The sequence below is a fragment of the Gorilla gorilla genome, chromosome 6, assembly GCF_029281585.2.
Source record: "Gorilla gorilla gorilla isolate KB3781 chromosome 6, NHGRI_mGorGor1-v2.1_pri, whole genome shotgun sequence".
Taxonomy (NCBI): domain Eukaryota; kingdom Metazoa; phylum Chordata; class Mammalia; order Primates; family Hominidae; genus Gorilla; species Gorilla gorilla.
Window position 1 is genome coordinate 37346202 of NC_073230.2, and position 19478 is coordinate 37365679.

At 44.6% G+C, this 19478-nt stretch overlaps 2 protein-coding genes and 1 non-coding gene across 11 annotated transcripts in view; 2 read left to right on the forward strand and 1 right to left on the reverse strand.

The window, feature by feature from the left end:
* WIPF3 (WAS/WASL interacting protein family member 3) overlaps positions 1-6525 on the forward strand; it is a 106010-nt gene extending 99485 nt beyond the window's left edge. For all 5 annotated transcript variants that reach the window (XM_055347260.2, XM_055347259.2, XM_055347261.2 and 2 more), the window contains exon 9: positions 3971-6525. In XM_055347260.2, coding sequence (XP_055203235.1) covers positions 3971-3994 — 24 coding nt within the window. In that variant the 3' untranslated portion in view covers positions 3995-6525. The remainder of the gene's footprint in view (positions 1-3970) is intronic.
* On the forward strand, positions 1995-2099 carry LOC115935495 (small nucleolar RNA U13). The gene has a single exon (XR_004071117.1). It is a non-coding gene; the product is annotated as a small nucleolar RNA U13 (small nucleolar RNA).
* Positions 6526-9568: 3043 nt separating the features above from the next.
* Positions 9569-19478, reverse strand: part of SCRN1 (secernin 1) — a 69019-nt gene continuing 59109 nt past the window's right edge. For all 5 annotated transcript variants that reach the window (XM_055347264.1, XM_019031049.4, XM_063708439.1 and 2 more), the window contains 2 exons: positions 15946-16126; positions 9569-13590 (listed from right to left, as the gene is read on the reverse strand). In XM_055347264.1, the coding sequence (XP_055203239.1) occupies positions 13432-13590; positions 15946-16126 (340 nt within the window). In that variant the 3' untranslated portion in view covers positions 9569-13431. The remainder of the gene's footprint in view (positions 13591-15945; positions 16127-19478) is intronic.

The following is a 19478-nucleotide window of genomic DNA, read 5'->3' on the forward strand; positions in this document are numbered from 1 at the left end:
AAATCAAATCCAGTAGTATATTAAAAGGATTATATACCATGACCAAGTAGGATTTATTCCTGCATGGCAAAGATTATTCAATATATAAAAATCAGTTAATGCAATATATTGCATTAATAGGATGAAGGGAAAAAAACACATGATCATCTCAATTGATGCAGAAAAAGCATTTGACAAAATTGAACACCTTTTCATGATAAAAAAAAAATTCTCAATAAACTAGGAATAGAAGGAAACTCCCTTAACATAATAAAAGCCATATATGAAAAATCTACAGTGAACATGCCCAATGGTGAAAGACTGAAAGCTTTTGCTTTAAGATCAGAACAAGGCAAGGATGCCTGCTTTCATCGCTTCTATTCAACATAGTACTGGAAGTCTATCCAGAGCAGTTGGGCAAGAAAAAGAAATAAAAGGCATCCAAATTGGAAAGCAAGAAGTAAAATTATCTCTGTTTGCAGATGATATGTTGTTATATGTAGAAAATCCTAAAGATTCCACCAAAAAAAAAGCTGTTAGAAATAATTCAGCAAAGTGGCAGGATACAAAGTCAACACACAAAAATACGGTTGTATTTCTACACACTAACAATGAGCAATCTGTAACGAAAATTACAGAAACAATTCCATTTATGATAGCATAGAAAAGAATGAAATACTTAGCAGTTAACCAAGCAGGTGAAAGACTTGGATAATGAAAACTATAAAACATGGCTGAAATAAATTAAATAAGACATAAATAAATGCAAACACATCCCATGTTCGTGGGTTAGAAGACAGTATTGTTAAGATGTCAGTACTACCCAAAGCAATCTACAGATTCAGTGTAAACCCTACCAAAATCTCAATGACATTTTCTTCAGAAATAGAAAAACCCAGAATCCTAAAAGAAGAATCCTAAAATTCATATGGAATCTCAAGGAACTCCTTGAGATAGCCACAACAATCTTGAAAAAGAAGAATAAATCTAGGGGACTCACACTTCCTATTTCAAAACTATAATAATCAAAACAGTGTGGTACTGGTATAAAGACAGACATATAGACCAATGGGATAGAATAAAAAGCAATAAATAAATAGAATACAAAGAAATAAACCCTTGCATATATGGTCAAATGATTTTAACAAGGGTGCCAAGACCATTCAATAGGGAAAGGGTAGTATTTTCAACAAATGATGCTAGGAACACTGGATATCCCCACATAGAAGAATGAAGTTGGACCCCTTCTAATATCATGTACAAAAATTAACTCAAAATGAATCGAAGACCTAAATGTAGGACCCGAAACTGTAAAACTCTTAGGAGAAAACACAGGGCAAAACCTTCATGACACTGGGTTTGGCAATGATTTCTTGGATATGACACTAAAGGCATAGGCAACAGAAGAAAAAATAAGCAAACTGGATTTCATGAAAATCTTTAAAATTTGCATATCAAAGACAATATAAAAAAGAAAAGGCAACCCACAGAATGGGAGGAGGTATTTTCATATCGTGTATCTGATAAGAGATTAATATCCATAATATATAGAGAACTTATAAAACTCAACAAGAAAACAACCTAATTTAGAAATGAGCAATGGACTTGAATAGACGTTTCTCTAAAGAAGATAAACAAATGGCCAATGAGCATAGGAAAAGTTGCTCAGCATCACTAATCATTAGAGAAATACAAATCAAAATTACAATGAGATACCACCTCATACACATCAAGATGGCTGCTATCAAAACAAAACAAAATAACAAGTGGTGGCAAAGATGTGGAGAAAATGGAACCCTTATGCACTGTTGGTGAGAATGTGAAATGGTACAGCTGCTGTGGAAAACAGTATGGCAGTTCCTCAAAATATAAAAAAACAGAATTACCATATGATCTGGCACTTCCACTTCTGGGTATATACCCAAAAGAATCTAAAGCAGAGCCTGGAAGAGATATTTGTACACCCATGTTCGTAGCAGCATTATTTACAATAGCTAAAATGTAGAAGCAACTTGATCCTTTTGTAGTTCATGAGCGTGATGATTGAGTATTCATGTGCATGTGTGAGATGTGCCACTCTCTGAACCTTGTTACAACCTTGGCACATTACCTGTCTGACCTGAACTTGGAAAAATAAAATGTAGAAGCAACTCAAGTATCATAGATAGATGAATGGATAAACGAAATGTGATACACGCATGTACAGTGGAATATTATCCAGCTTAAAAAGTAGGAAGTTCTAAAATATGCTTCAACATGGATGAACTTTGAGAACATTATTCTAAGTGAAATAAGCCACTCACAAAAGACAGACACCATATATGCTTCCATTTACCTAAGTACTTACGGTAGTAGAGACAGCAAGTAGACTGGTGCTTGCCAGAGATTAGAGGGAAAAAGAAAATTGAGAGGTATTGTTTAATGGGTACAGAGTCTCAGTTTTACAAGATGAAAAGAGTTAAACAAAAGTGGGTACTGATGATTGGTTGCAAAACATTATGAATGTATTTAATACCCCTAAACTATACACTTAAAAATGATTACTAGTCAGCTGGGCGCGGTGGCTCATGCCTGTAATCCCAGCACTTTGGGAGGCCAAGGCAGTCGGATCACCTGAGGTTGGGAGTTCGAGACCAGCCTGACCAACATGGAGAAACCCCATCTCTACTAAAAATACAGAATTAGCCGGGCATGGTGGCGCATATCTGTAATCCCAGCTACACGGGAGGCTGAGGCAAGAGAAGTGCTTGAACCCGTGGACAGAGGTTGCGGTGAGCTGAGATCACGCCATTGCACTCCAGCCTGGGCAACAAGAGTGAAACTCCGTCTCAAAAAAATAAAAAGAAAAGAAAAAAAAAGGTTACTGGTGTAAATTTTATGTTATTTATATTTTACCACAATAAAAATGGAGAAAAAATGTTAATAGGCATTCACTCTAGAAGACTATGGCTGATTTGTACTTTCTTCTTTTGGCATTTATGCAATTTCCAAGTTTTCTGCAATGATTATATTATTCCCGTGACCAGGAAAATATAGTAATAATCATAATCATGTTCCTTCATATTCGTATGGCTCTTTACATTTTTCAGTTAGCTTGCATATGTTACATCATCTAATCCTTTTAATAACCCTGTGATGGAAGCTGGAGAGATACCTTTAATGCCATTTTTATAAAAGAGAAAACATTCTAGAATTTGAAGAACTTGCCCATGTCACAATGCCCAGACCTTCTGACCTCTTGTTCAGTGCTTCTTCCATAATGCCTCACTGCTTTTCCTGGCATGTTAGAATCTCCAGGGACAAGAATCCTCCTCACTACCAACGTGTCACACACTGTGCAGGATCTGGTCCCCAGCCTCACGGCAGGCATGCACCCAGATCACCTGAGTCTGGTGGTTTTGATCTCCGCCTGCAAGTCTAGTCAAAGTGGACTGTAGTCTCCTTTGGGCATTCCACAGTCAAGAAGATCTTTGTATCTCACTGGATACCATCTTAATTCATTCTCACTGCAGTGAGACACAAAACAATCAGAGAAATCACTGGGTTCTAGACATTGCAAACAATACCCCAGGGACTGCTCTTTTTTATGGCTAGAGTGGTCAGTGCATGGGGTGGGAGCCCTGGGCTGGAAGTCTGAATGCCTAAATCTGTTTCTTGCTTTTCCACTGCCTTAACTTGGGGTCTCCAGCACATTTTTTTTATTTCTCTGAGCTTCCTGTCAAGTGAATTGCTGATGATTGGTTCTATAAATGTTTATAAGACAGTATTAGGTCCTCACATACCATCAACTACATATCCCATTTCATCTGGTTTCCACCCACAGCCCCTTGGGTAAAAATCAGCTCTTTGCATAGGCATCTCCCCAAACTTGACAGCGTTGCATGAATGAGAAGCTTCGGGGCCCAGCCTGTTTGGGGGGGTGGAGGAGGAAGGCTTTCATGTGCAAGAGTCTTCTAACTCCACCTGGTAATGTTCTGTTATGTTTCCACAGTTATCTCTAAAGACTCTTCGGTGAGAAGACAGATGAAGCGAAGGTCCTGGGGTTCCAGGTTGCAGAACAACATGTCAGACCCCACCCACCCCATGCTCAAGCTGTAATTCAGTTGGCATACAGGCTTGGAATTGAGAATTTATTTATTGTAAATACGTGATTTGCACGGGCTTTAAAGCAGTATTTTAATTGACTTTTATTTCAGTAATATTTTTTAAAACACCCCTCATTTTTCCATTTTTTACATTGCATCTTGGCATTTGTCTGTCAGCACAGATAGAGCCCTGTCCCTCCACCTAGTGCCCACTCCATGACTGTGAATATGCTTGCAGGCTGGCCCTTCCTAGATTCTGAACCGTTTGTAGAGAGTCCTTAGTTTGCAGGTAGCCCCAAAGTTATAAATATCCACAACGGCTTCTTATTGGCATAATTTCATATTCTCATCACACTAACTGCAAAATCAAACCAAATAATGCCTTATCAATGATGCAGCTCAGAGGAAGTAGTGTGTCCCCCACACCCAGACAGTGCCGCGCAGCCTCCGGGGAACGAGATGCCATGTCTCGCTTCCATTTTGCAGTACAGGGAATTTTTTTTTTTTGCTGCCTAATGTAATATATCACAAAGTAAAGGCAAGAGTGGGCTTGGCCCTCCGATGCCAACCACAGGGCCCCTTTTGTAACTGAATAATCCTCCAAGTAGCCAATGCTCCTACTGTTTACAGTGTCCCTAGTGCCCAAGTCTCTGTCACTTTCCTCCTGTTCCCTCCAAGTTCCCAGTCCCATCCCAGTAGCCAGCTTTATGAGATTTTGGTATTTCTTCCCTACAGATTAAAAACATACACAACTCATCATTATGCTAAACTACCAATTGTATCTCAGAGGTCTCCCCTTCTGCCCTTGCTTCGAGTGTGGACTTCCATGGAAAATATGACATGAAAAAGTGTAGAACGAAACATCGTGTGAAATACCTGCCACAAATACCTAGTGCCTCACTGCCCCCATCTTAGGATCCTTGGAGCCACCCGTCAGGCAAAACCTAGCTCCCTTCTGAGCTAAAGGAGAACCTTGCCTGACAACTCCACATTCATTCCCTTGTGGTGGGCACCTGTCTGTGGGGAGATGTGTGCAAGCTCAGCCACTCTGAATATGGAAAAGGTCAGGCCGGGCTGGTCCTGCTCTTCACTCCCTCTTCTTGATCCTGTAGGGAATGGAAGTGTGTTTTTCTTGCTGCCTGACCCCTGATGTTCCCCATCTTTGGTCGGGGAAGACTGTGACAGAGGAAGGAGAAAAAATAGAAGGAAACAGACTGATCCCTGGGCTGTGCTCAAAATAGCTGCCCTTTAAAGGAAATCAGGCAGGGAGGGGAGGGAAACCAGCGAAAAAGAAATTTGCTTTGCAACAACCCACGCACACATTCACCCCTGAAGTATATCGTGTCCAGACCAAGCCATCCAGAAAGGCAGCCGGTCAGGAGGGTGTGGGCAAACATGACTGCATCTGCCTCACTGTTGTCTGGAGTAAAGACTCAGGTGGTGTCCTGCAGCAGTGCTGTGCTTTCTCATTCCAGATGGAAGCAAGTGAGCCAGGGTCAAATTCCCTTCTCCAGGGGAATGAATCAAGCCCAAACTGTAACAGCTAAATAAGTAGAAGTTTTTGCAGGTCATCAGCTCTGGGCATAACTAATTTGTTTTATTGGTTCTGGAAGATTTCCAAAAAGCCAGAATTTATTATTATAACAGTGTCCACTCCACTGCCCTCACAGTTGTGTAAAATAATTATAAAAGTTTTAATGATCCTGATTAAGAAGACCCTAGACAAAGGCAATTCCACCTTCAGAGTAGACTGCCTGCCCTAATGAGGTGTTTAGACATTCGTGTCTCCTATGGCTGGGATGGAAATTAAAATAACACTATTTAAGGACAGAGCGGGCCAGGAGCAGTGGCTCATGCATGTAATCCCAGCATGGGAGGCTGAGGTGGGTGGATTACTTGAGGTTAGGAGTTCAAGACCAGCCTGGCCAACATGGTGAAACCCTGTCTACTCAAATACAAAAAATTAGCCAGGCGTGGTGGCTCACACCTGTAATCCCAGCAATTTGGGAGGTTCAGGCACAAGAATTGCTTGAACCCTGGAGGTGGAGGTTGCAGTGAGCTGAGATGGCGCCACTGCACTCTAGCCTGGGCAACAGAGCGAGACCCTAACTCAAAAAAAAAAAAGGACAGAGGGGAGGAAGGAGCAGAAAACAAAAAGGGCAATTAGGGAGAAATCTCAGGAATGTGGCATCCCATCTCCCCTTGAGACCTGTCACTGAATTCACAACCCTTCGAGCTCATGCTGGTGCACTGAGTCCCTTGGGCGCTGTAAAGGTTTAACCCCTTGACTGTAAACTCAGACTTAGAGACATCTGAGTCACACAGTCCCCGCCATTGTCACATATTCTCACTGACACTGCAGTCTGTGACTCCTCCAATGTTTCACGTGTATTTTATATTTATTGATGTCTCTTTCCGCAGATTCATTTCTTTGTACTTAATAAACTTTAGTAAGTGGAAATGCTTCCAGTCGTTTCCTTGTTAAAAGCCATCAGTGGTCACCAGTATCAATCTAAACCAAACATTTTTAAGGATCAGGAGAAGTTGAAGTTCTAAGAATGATAGAAAAAAAATAGATATTTACATGGATACAGTGCTTGCTGTAACATACTGTGTTAGAAACAGGGCCTTTCTTTCTTGAGCTAATTAGCCTAATTGGTATTTGGAAAAAACAAGAAAAAAAAATTTCTCAGGTGCATTTTTTAAAAAGTAGATAACACTATATTCAGTTTGATTAACACAGAATGGGCAGTGTATTGCTTATAAATTCTGCTAAATTGTGTTGAAATAGAACAACCTTCCCTCTACGTGCACTTAGTCCCCACTCCCAACTTAGCAAACCCCTCAAAAAAGCCTCCTGTAGGAACAGAATCATCTTGAATACCCCTGAAGTGTTTTAAGGTGGACCTTTGGGAACAGGGTTCAGGGGAGGTGAGATTTATCTGCTAGGCAAGCTATCTCAGAGCTAGTGCTTAGAAGGCAAACCAGGATCTGAATCTCCATTTTGCCTCTTACAAGTTGCCTCTTACAATCTGTGCCTCAGCTTCCTCATTTGTCAAAAGGGGACATATAATGTACCCGAGTGTATATTGGTGAAGATTCAATGATGTAATACACATGGGCAAGCCCTCAACCCTTGGATCACAACGGAGCCAGTGATGCACACCCTGCACCCCAGGGAGCAGCCAGTTTGCTGATTCCATGCTTGGGCACAAACAGGGCTCTGCTGGCTGCATCCCAGGCACTTCATTCAGTATTTGCTGAGCTGCTCAGACCACACTTCACTAACTCTGCTGCTGGATAACAATGAGAGAGCAGTCATTAAAATTCATAGATGTTCCTGAAATAAATCTCATCTAGAAACTAATTTCAAAGCTGGTTACTACACACTTTGCATCAGAATTAGTTAAGGGGCCATTTTATTGCTCTCTTATTGGTGGAGGTACAGATTAGCTCTTTCATGGCCAAAAGGGCCAGTCTGAATGGGGAAGAAAAAGTAAGGGCCGAAGATAATCTACAAAGTGGATGATGAACTTCAAAGGTCACATTGAGTGTGGCCGTGGTGAAGTAGCTAGAAGTGTCAGCACCTTTTATGGAGTTAAGTGTGAGAGACGTGTTCCTAGAGAGGGAGCAAGTTAATGGGAAGGGCCGTGGACTCCAGAAGCAAGTTCCAAATTCTCAGACGGTGCCCCGGGAGGCTTCAGCATCCTCCATCCACCCATTCTGTTATGGGTCGAATTGTGTCCCCACAAAAATCCATAGGTTGAAGTCCTAACCCCCAGTACCTCAGAATGTGACCTTATTTAGAAATAGGCCCATTGCAGATATCGTTAGTTAAGATGAGGTCATACTGGATTAGGGTGGGCCCCTGATGCGATATGACTGGTGTCCTTATAAAATGAAGAAATTGGACACAGACATAGACACAGGGAGAACGCCACATGAAGATGAAGGCAGAGATAATCAGGATGCTGCTTCTATGGGTCCCAAAGTGCTGAAGATTGCCAGCAAGCCACCAGAAGGTGGGCAAGAGACATGAAACACATTCTTTCTCACAGCCCTCAGAAGGAACCAACCCTGCAGATGTCTTATTCCTGGGACGTCTGGGCTCCAGAACTGTGAACCAGGAAATTTCTCCTGGTTATGCTGCCCAGTTTGTGGTACTTTGTGACGGCAGCCCCGGCAAAAGAATACAGGCTTTGTCACCCAGAGCTTTGCAGGAGGGTACAATGTTTATGAAAAGAGAGCTGGGAATACAATTTCAGAATTAGCAGCTCCTTATCATGTAAACAGAGCAGTCATCTACCCTGACCTTGAAATAGGTCATTCATTGCAGGTGACTAAGTCCTATCTTCATGAGCAAGACATTCAGTTGCGTTTTACCTGTCACAGTGGAGAGTCATGGAAAGCAAGCTGGCATTTCTGGGTCACAGGAGTGAAGAGAGCTGGCTTTTTCCCTAAGTGGCATCCTCTCCTGTTGTGGCATTGCTGATGCCTTGGAATCAAGATGTCTGGCACAGAGTACCAGCCACTCTGATGATCTAGACTTCCATTCTAATAACTATGGTAAAATACACATAAAGTCTACCATCCTTACCATGTTTAGTGCTTAATTCATTCGTGTTGCGTACATTCATATTGTTGTACAACCGTCACCACCATCTCTCTCCATAACTTATCTTGCGAAACTTTCTGAAACTCTATACTCATTAAACAGTAACTCCCAATTTCTCCCCCACCTCCAGCCCCTAGCAACCACCCTTCTAATTTCCGTCTGTATGATTTTGACTGCTCTAGGTACCTCATAGAAATGAAACCATATAATATTCATGACTGGTTGATTTCACAGAGCATAACATCCTTAAGGTTCATCCATGTAGCATGTCAGAATCTGCTTCCACTTTTTAAGGATGAATAATATTCCATTGTATGGATAGAACACATTTTGTTTCTCCATTCTTCCATCTGTGGATATTTGAGTTGCTTCCAGATTTTAGCATTGTGAATAGTGCTACTATGAACATGGGTGTGCAACCTCTCTTCCAGACCCCACTTTCAATTCTTTTGTGTATAACCCAGAAGTGGGATTGCCCGATTATACAGCAGTTCTATTTTTCATTTTTTGAGCAACTCCATACTGTTTCCCACAATGGATGCACTGTTTTACATTCCCACCAACAGTACATAAGGGTTCCAATTTCTCCACATCCTCACCCACATTTGTTATTTTCTGGTTGTGGTTTTTGTTGTTGTTGTTGTTGTTGTTGTTTTTGTTTTCAATAGTAGCTATCCTGACGGGTGTGAGGTGATATTTCGTTGTGGTTTTATATTTAAAGACTGAATTTATCCACAGAACATTACATGATCCAAGAAACTGCTGAACTGACTGTTTTCTAAAGATTCCAGCCAGAAAAATATATCCATTCTCATACATTTTCTATATTGCGACTGAGGCCCACGTTTATTCACGAGACACAAAACAGAAGAGGCCACTCCACTGGATGTTAATTTCAGGTTTTTTTATTGTATGCTTGATGCATTTAGAGACAATTCCAAGGGCAAGCACTGGATAGGGATATTATCTGCTTTGTAGATATTTGTACAAAAGACCGTTAAGACTACATGGCCAGTTCTCACCGCAGGAAACAGAATGATTTTCTTTTTTTTTTATTATTATTCCCTGCCAACAGCATTTTCCATCTAACACATTTAAACTCTCACAGCATAATTGCAAACATGTACATATTGGTTCCCACGAGAAATCTGCAGGTGACATTTCGGGATATTTGGAGTCAGTCAGATAAAGCACATTATGACAGAAACCATAAGAGGGGAGCTGGGACCTGGGACTGTGCAGAATGAAAAGCCACGGCTACGGGAAGCATAAGCTTGTGCTGCAACGGCATGTGCACATGACCTGCTGCTCCTGACCCTCCACGAAGCATGCCCAGCAGGGGAACCTCCTCCGTCCCTCCTCCGTCCCTCCTCCACGTGCTTCCTTCCTAAGGCTGAGAGCTCAACTGAAGACCTTCCCCAATAAATGACAGATGGCTCTTCAGTCAGGAATGCAGTTAGTGGTTTCATGACAGACACACTGGTCCCACCCGGCTTCCCTGCTGAACCACCCAGTACTGAATAACACCTGTACCAATGTGGGATGACATCAGCTAGGAAGCAAAGTAATTTGCCTGGTTGATGATTATTTTTTATACCTAATGATTCACCCAATAGTAAAGGAACCCCACAGCTAAGATCTAACAGGCATATACCTGCTCTGTTAGTTTATAAGAAAGACTCGTTCTAATAACACCAGGTCTTATATTATTGAGCACTAAGGAAACTCCATAATTTCGATTATATCTTTATTCTACCAAAAATTTCAAAGCACCTCCAAGAATGAAAGGGTACTATTTCTGCTTTGCTAATTTACTCCTGCCAGAGCTTCTGTCCTTGAATATGAGGGCTATCTTCACCTATAGTAAATCCCATCTATTAGACAAGACTAGCTAGCTTATGTTTGGTTATGGGGCAAGGGAGTTGGGGAGAGATTCTGTCCTTTCTGGCTATGGCTTCTTTCTGCACAAGCATGCTCAGCCCCCACCCCAGTCTGAAAAGATACACAAAGGGTTTCCTAGGAAGCTACTTATACACTATGACCCTTAAACATAATTTTTGTATTTCATCTTGAATATTCATGTTCCCTATACTGCCTTCAGAAAAGCAATCCCTGGTCCACAAATTATTCATGTAACAAGCATTTTTCCAAAGCAAAATCTGTTAGGAACATTTAAAAATGAACATTCCTCACTATAACAGCCTGCTCAAAACCCAACAACCTATTTCCAGCTGTTAATATAAGTACATAAAGTCACTGAAAGTAAGCGCGGCCACATCAGCAGATTCTCTGCTCTCTTCTCGTCTTTCTCCACCCATCCCAATGCACAACTGTCCACTGTGCTTATAGACCACCTCCAGACCTGATGGGAGCTGCCACGCCCCTTTTAACTTTTGCCAGGCTGTGCCATGCCCTCTAGTGGTAGGACTAGGACATCACAATTGTGGTGTAGAGTATTAGCCAAGACAGCTCTCAATTACGGTTGCCTTCTTTAAGATGCTTGACCAAGGTCAATGTCCCCTAACAGAAGTAGCCATTGTGTTTCCCAATGGGTAATGACATAAAGCGGGTAGGGTTATCCATGGCCTTTGTTTGGCCCATAGAAATGAAAGGAGGCTTCTGTGTAATTAATTCTTACTAGATGTCTTTTGATCAAATCCTGAATCACCTTGGTTATCTCAGACATGTCAGGTCTGATGAGACATTTCATAGTAGGCGAAGGTGAAATCACTCAGTGAAATTTTAGAGCAGCTTTCTGCATCATCTTGCTTTACATAGCCACTTGGAACATGGACTTGGGAGGGAAGAGTTACCTACGTCATCGTCGAACCTCACTATCCCCCCCCTTAACAGTGATAGAAAGACACTTTTAGAATAGCCGCCCCACCTAAAAGGACACTCTAAATTCACCAACAATGAAAGCCCAGGCCAAACCTGCGTGAAGCTCTTAGCAGCTACAGGCCACCATTATTGGTTGCCATTAACTCTGTCAGCTGAAATCGTCTTCCCATCGCCCACAATGTGTGGTTAATGATTTTATATACAGAGTTTACAAAACTGCTGAGCAAAAAGCTCATGGCACTCCTATACTCATGCTCTGGAGAGTTGGTAGAAAAAAAGAATGTCTTCTGATAAAACCTCTGATCCTCACTGTTCACATCCATGTAATGGGGCTGGGTCCCCTCAAAATCTCATGATACAGCTTCTGGGAAGGAGTTATTAACCCTGTCACTTCCCAGATTGCTGATACTCACAATGTTTCCATTTGCAGATTCCTGCCAAGAATGATGAGGCAGGATTAGGCCCAACTGGTGCTCTCCCACTAGCTGCTGTATTTACATACACTTCTGTTCATCATCTCTGCCCATTTCAGGAGTGGCTGAGAGTTTGAATAGGTGGCGGTAAGCTCCCACCACCACCCCATGCCCAGTGCAGCTACCCGCCTGAATGAAGGCAGCTCCTGGGACATGTGAGGTGTGAGGAGTGGGGGGAAGATCCAGGAAAGTCAGCTGCTTTGTATTTGGGTTTGTGGGATGTAATGGCCTTGGCAGGAAGGGTGGGCCTGAACTGGTATCCTGCAGAGAAATGCTTCTATATCCATCTATCGCCTCCTTGCCCTCTGTCTTCCCAATGCTAAGCCCATCTGGTCTTCCTTGCATGCTTTTCTATGCTCTGGTGGTAAGTCAAATCCTTTAAGTGAACCCGACATTGGAAACAAATCAGTTTAATTAAAGTCTCTCTGCTGAGATAATGTAGTGACTGCTAGGATTCCAGATATTTAACTAGAATCTAAATAGTCAAGAGTTCTTCCTTTTCTTTCCCTCGTTGGCTGAGAGATTCACCGCTCTGTGGGTGGAACTGTGCCATAGGGCCATTCAATTACTCCTAGACTAGCTGTTGGTAACTAGACTGGGAATCATTTCTACACAAGGAATCCTGTGATGGCTGTGCTGCTGTGTGGGGTGAGCTGCCTCCTGGGACATCCATGCAGTGATTCAGAAGGCCACCAGCATGGCTATGTCTGAATCTCGGAAGTGAATAGGTTCCAGCTAACAAATTATCAGCTCTCCTGTAAGTGGAAGCAGCTCTGCAGTCCACCACACATAAGCACAGTGCATGGAAAATGGGAAGACAGCTTCTTCAGGAGCCCAGGATGTAGGAAGGAGCCAGGACTGGAGAGGGGTCCCTTTCTTCCTTCCGATTGGTTCTGTCCCCCAGAAGACACCTGTAGAGACACTGTGCACTACAGGCATGCACTCACGGGAGGCCAGGGAGGGTCCCCTTGACAACACAGACAAGAGCCCTGTGTGTGTGCACAAATGCCTCTTGTTAACCTGAAAGAAACCGCTACTGAGGGAAAGACTAAGACTTCAAAAGGATTTGCTTTTCCCGCCAACTCGGCACTGTGAAGCCTGCCTTTCAAGGCTTGATGAACTCTAGTCCTCTTGTAAAAGGCTAATGTGTCCAATGCCACTGAAATACAATAATAGCAGCTTAAAATCCACAATTAGTCACACAACCGAACAACAGGCAACGGGATACATGTTACACTGCACAGGAAGGAGACCTACATTGCAGAAGGGGACGCTGTGAGATTCAAGGTGGAACACAAGGTAACAGTTTGATCTGGCTTCAGAAAAGGAGGCCACATATTAACTTTCTCATTTTACTCAAACAGGAGAGTGGTTTGTTTTGCTGGTAATTTAGTAAGGTGGGAAGTCTTAAATAAGAAGTGGAAAGGGAACGCTTACTTCACTTAAAGAACTTAATCTCCGTGTCAACACAGTCATAGAAAAGGTCCCCCACTTCCGCAGGGTCCAGTGGCTCGGAGCTGGTCAGGATTTCTTCCATGGCTTCCAGGCCTTGCTTCTCCAGCTCCAGCATGGTGCTCCTCAGCTTGCGACCTTGCTCCTGAGGAAAGACACGACTGCTTTAGGTGTCAGCAAAATAGCAGGGGACATTGCAGCGGACACTGAAACCCTCTAGGGGGCCAGCTGGCTTCCTGCTCAAGGTCCTGTCCTCCCCACACTCTGTTTCACACACGACTGCCGCAGGGATTGTTCTAGAATGCCAGTATGATTATGTCACTGCCCGGCTTAGAACACCTGCACAGCTTTCTGCTGCCTTCAGGACAAAGCCCAGACCCCAGAGTGCCACTGAGGGAAGGCCCTTCTGACATCCGAGACCACTTCCCCTGCATCTCCCCACTCCTCAGCTGGACTGAATTCACTGCAGCCCTCCAGCCTCTGCTGCTCTCTCGCCCCTGCACAGGTGGCCCTGCCCTCTGGAGGGCCGTCCCCTTTCTCAGCGCTTGGTCAACATGCACCCATCTTCAGCTTCCTTGAAAAGCCTTTCCTCTTCCCCGCACAGTGCCACACCGTTCCCCCTGCCATGGGCGCTGTCTCCCACCTTGTGCTGGCTTGCCTCTGCAGCTGTGGCCCCTTGGATGGGAACCGGGCTCATTTCTACCCTCCAGTGACTGGGAGGGCACTCTCAAAAAATGTTCATTGAATGAAAAAAAAAAAAAATGGATCAATGAATAAACAGGTGCCATGTCTCTCCCCTGTTCACACTTTTTCTGAGATGGTGAGTTCACTTCTTCCATGGGACTCACTCATTTATAGCAGACGACAGTGAAAGCTTTCATTTGCCCCATGAGTCCCAGAACTGAGAAGCTGCTCTCACCACCCGCCCACGACTGCTTCATGCAGCGTCATGTGACTCTACCTGAGAGTCATTTGTAAATTTCAAAACCCACCAGCCTCAGCAGTCTCATCTTAACACACAGCCCTTTCTACCTCTTCATCCTAATGAACCAAATATCCACAACACCATACACCACACAGCGACAGTTTTCATCTACTTGGGGCTTACGGTCATCCACCAAGAACATAAGCACTATCAGGAACTAATGTGGACAGCCCTGGAGAAAACACAGTTGAATGCAGTGGCAGCATGCATGCTTCCGATTATCTGGCAGCCTTTTTAGGCTGGCAGGGAGGAGAGATGTAAAATAACTGTGCAACCTTTACATGGCAAATGGTCACTTCTATGGAAGAGAAGGGCAAGCTCTCAGAAAAGTGAGACAGCCCTTCTCAGAGATGCTTTCTGAATTCATCTGGATTTATTGCTTGGATTTTTCTCTTGATATCCTTTTTCTATAGTCCACCATGTCAAATGCAAGAGGCTCACACAGTCCACAGCACCAATTTACACAAAAGGTCCCCCTTTTGGGCCCTTCAGGCCAGTTTGGACCTATTAAAAGTTGTTACATAAATAGTTGGGGAAAACTGATGAGTGTCTAACAAGCACGTTCCTTCTTCCTCTCTTCAGCAAAATACAGGCTTGAATTTTATATAAAGTCCATCGGGGTGGCTGCTGTGGACACACTGGGTGCTGTGGAACGTGCTTTGGGTGGTTTTCTTGTTTGAACTGATGACTTATCACTTTATTAACCAAAGGTGTGGGATTGGGGAGAGCTGCACTCTGAAGGATTACGACTTCTTTTTTAAAACTAGGAATATGAGTCTGGGCGCGGTGGCTCATGCTTGTAATCCCAGCACTTTGGGAGGCAGAAGCAGGTGGATTGCTTGAGCTCAGGAGTTCAAGACCAGCCTGGCCAACAGGGTGAAACCCCGTCTCTACTAAAAATACAAAAAAAAAAAACAAAAAAAACCCTAGGAATATGAGAATATTTTCTAAAACTATGTTTGTACTATGGTAAAACATACGTATTATAACATAAGATTTACCATTTAAAAACTTTAAAATGTATAGTTCAGTGCATTAAGCTCATTCACAATGTTGTGCAACCAGCACCACCAGCCAACTCCAGAACTTTTTTGAAACAACATATGATTGTATCTTTAATAAAATGTTGCCAGCAAATAACAACTTTTTACCCCCAAAAGTAAATAAAGAATTTTACACAATATATAACAGTTATCCCTACCGTACTGCATATTCCTATTATTCCTACGTAAACAGTAAATGTAAGAAAGATACTCAGCCTGCTGAGTTCCAAAATAACATGAGAAGGAGAAGCTTTGTCTTATTTGGTTTCAAGAGCCTGGGCAGGAAAATGGACACCAGCCTTCTAGGAAAGGCCCCAGGAACCTGGCCTCTGGGAGGAGCCTGGTCACACTGGATGGGTGGGGGTAGGGTCTAGCTTGACATCTGCTTCCCTGCCTCCTTCCTCGCTGACCTCGCCTGCCCGCCTCCGCCTCCGCCTCCGCCTCTGCCTCTGTGGCCCTCATGCAAGCTCACCTGGTCACTTTCGATGATGGCACGTGCCCACTCGTGGGCTTTGTACAGCTCATGCCGGCGGTCTGGTTTCTCCTGGAACCGAGGCTCCTTTTTGGCAGGGTCGTCATCCCCAAAACAGGGAGACTGTGTTTTGGGGACAAGTTTTACGTCATCAACGAAGATGAAAGGCTTGAATATGGACCTGGAGAGGAAGGAGAGGCACTTCAGCCAGGCAGAGGCTGGGACCCGGGAACACCCAGAGACTGTCCTTTTATTCAGCAAACATTTCCCAAGCCAACTTATGGTGGGTGGTGGGTGTGGGTGACGGGTGGGTGGGTGAGTGCCAAGAGAGACATAACTGCATGTTTTAGTCGCTATTTTAGCAAAACTGCAGCCATTTACAAGCTGCAAATTCCTCTACTTACAGCAAAGAGACATCAAAACAGACTTCCTTTGTTCAGAACCATTTGAGAGGACTCTTTTAGCAATAAAAAGTGAGGCAAACAGTGTTCTGAGAAAGGGTGCAAGGAGCCACCTAGCTGAGCGAGAGAGGTTTGCCTTTTTTTTTTTTTTTTTTAATACCGTGGTCTGAGAAGCAGCCTCCGGGAAAGGAAGGGCCTTTTGGTTTGGGTTTATTTTTAGTTTTTTTCTGAGGTTCTACCTTATTGAAAAATCCATGGAATATCTCTGACAGACCCAAGGAGGGGACAGAGTAAGAAAGACGACAGAAGAGGCCTTGGAGGGTGCACACCACACAGAAGTCTGGTTGTGTGAGAGAGCTGGCACAGGGCACAGCAGGTAGCTAATGCCCCCCAGCTCTCTTCAATTCAGTTCTCTCGGCAGGATGGATGTTATCTTCGGGAAAATGGCTGTGCACATGACTGCATGTGTGTGTACTTGTACAAGTCTAGGATACATCACCCCCCCACCCACCCACCCACACCCCCACACACACACACAAGAGCCACGCATATAAACAGCTGTGGCCTGGGATCCCAGGCCAACAGGGTAAGGGGCCACTATGGCCAACTGTAACGCCAGGGAGAGAGCCTTATCCTACCCTCCCCACACCCAGAGGAAACACTGCTGGATCAGAGGGCTGCTCCTGGCAGGCATGGGCACCTCTGCGTCCCAAGGAGTGCCTGTTTTCAGCTGTACCATGGGGCAGCACCTGCAATAACAGCAGGAGAGAAGGAACTCCCCATATGTGCCCCATATGTATAGGTCAGATTTGTCAGATTTGGACATTTTTTTCTCCTCTCAACAGGTGCACTGTGGCCCACCCTGGGTACCTCAAGTGGGCTAGAGGTGAGCTAGGATGTTGATTCCCTCAGCCCTGGGGCATCTGGGGCTTGAGGAAGCCAGGGCAGCCTTGCCAGTATGGCACACAGGTATTAATATTTTCAGGTATGGGCAAGGTATGGTGGCTCACACCTGTAATCCCAGCATTTTGGGAGGCTGGGGCAGGTGGATCACTTGAGGTCAGGAGTTCGAGCCCAGCCTGGCCAACATGGTAAAACCCCGTTTCTACTAAAAATAAAAAAAAATTAGCCGGATGTGGTGGAGTGCTCCTATAATCCCAGCTACTCAGGAGGTTGAGGTGGAAGAGTCGCTGGAACCCAGGAGGCAGAGGTTGCAGTGAGCCAAGATCATGCCATCGCACTCCGGCCTGGGTGACTGAGCGAGACTTTGTCTCAAAAACAAACAAACAGACAAAGAAAAACTATTTTCAGGTATGCCATGACCTGAAAAGGACTGGGAGCCAATAACCCTTGCTACCCAATTTTGTCCTCGGACTTGCAGCAACAGTATCGGCTGCAGAACCTCAGGCCCCACCCTGTCCTGCTGAATCAGAATCTGCAATGTTAACAAGATCCCTGCGGATTCATAACATATCCCAGTCTGAAGAGCACTACTAAAGACACAACAGTAATGAGAAGTACCCTCTTAGGTTAGCTTCCTGATGTTGCCATGGGACAGGAGTCTCCAGTAAGAAAAGAAAGACACTGATCACAATATGCAAAATTGGGGCCCAGACTAATTTAATTTGAGTATTAAAAGCAGTGAGACCTTCGTACCCCAAGCTGGTGAACTGAGTGGTACTAGTTGAGGACTAGTGTCAGGTACTCTGCTGTTCTCTATAGATGACGCAAATATAATTGGAGACTGGGCCCATCTCCGATCCACTGGGAAGCACAAGGCATGCCAGGCTGCGCCCACCTGCTCAAAGTCAAGCCCTGCCAAGAACCTACCCTCCCCAGCCATCATCAAAAGAAGCCCCCCCACAAAGACATAGGGGAGCTACCCTTGCACAGAAGGAACACACACTTCCACTTCCTACAGCCCCTTGAAAATAGATGATTGCTCTACCCCTCTACTGAGTGTTGAATGAATGGCTGTTGAATATGAAAAAGGAATTACTGCAAAACCTAAAACTGTTTAAACCAATTTTTACTATATGAAATTGAATTCTTTAACTGGTGAGTCAGTTGATTCTGCAAAAGGGCTGCAGATGGAGGGCTCGCTGCAATGGAGCAGTGGGGAGGAGGAGGGCGAGGAGAGAGCACGCCTAGCCATCCACAACCAGCTGTCTCCAGGCTACCTCTGGGCTCTGACAGCAGGACTGTCTCACTACAGACAGGCGTCCTACCCTTCAGGGCCAAACAGCACTTGGGGTTTCCTGGGAAGTCAGCGCACGTCACATCAGCAGCATCAGCCTCTTTCGCTGGCACAGAGACCCTTCAGTGGTAGACAGGTCCAGGGCTCCCACCCAGCAGCCCAGAGTCAGCTCGGTTCACATCTTCTCAGCTCCAGGGCTCTGCGCTGGGCAGAACTGGGCAGAGCCAAGACTCCCACCTGGGCTGGTAGGCTTCACGGTGGGACTGGGGCAGGTTCAACACCTGGCAGCCAAGGGAACTGCGACCATGCCCTCCGGCGGAGCCTACTGAGCAGGCCCCATGCAATGCTACTTCATTCAATCCCCATGCCACTCCAAAGCCCACTCCAAACCCAAGTGGGAGCAGTATCTTCATCAGGAAACCTGCCATTTCACTTCTAAAACCTCAGTGCTTCCCTTACTGCGCATCTCAGGACTCTTCTGACACAGGACCCCTTAGGAGAGCCATGCCAAGAAGTGAGGGAAGAGGACAGCCTGGCAGCACCGCTGGGCGGAGCTACCTCCCACAGAGCAGGGCAGGGAACTGGGCTGGGACTTGGAACGGGGGTGTGAGTCCCCGCTTTGCGTCTGACCCACTGTGGGTCCATGTTTTCCCTCTCTGGCTCTCATCTGACTACAGTGATCTCAACAGTCCCTTCTAGCTTCTACAACTCGTTTATTTCTATTTCTGTCATGAAGCTTGTAAACTTGTGATGCCAGCTTCAGTAAGCTCATGCTAACCACAGTCAGGGTCTTCTGTATTCAATATAGGATAAACGCATAGTAAAAACTCAGAATGCTCTATGTGATGTAACTTTAAACCCACCCTAAGCTCACTGGAATGGAGAGGTTAATCAATGAGGGTGTCTGGTGCTTTTCTAAGAGAAGAGATACCATA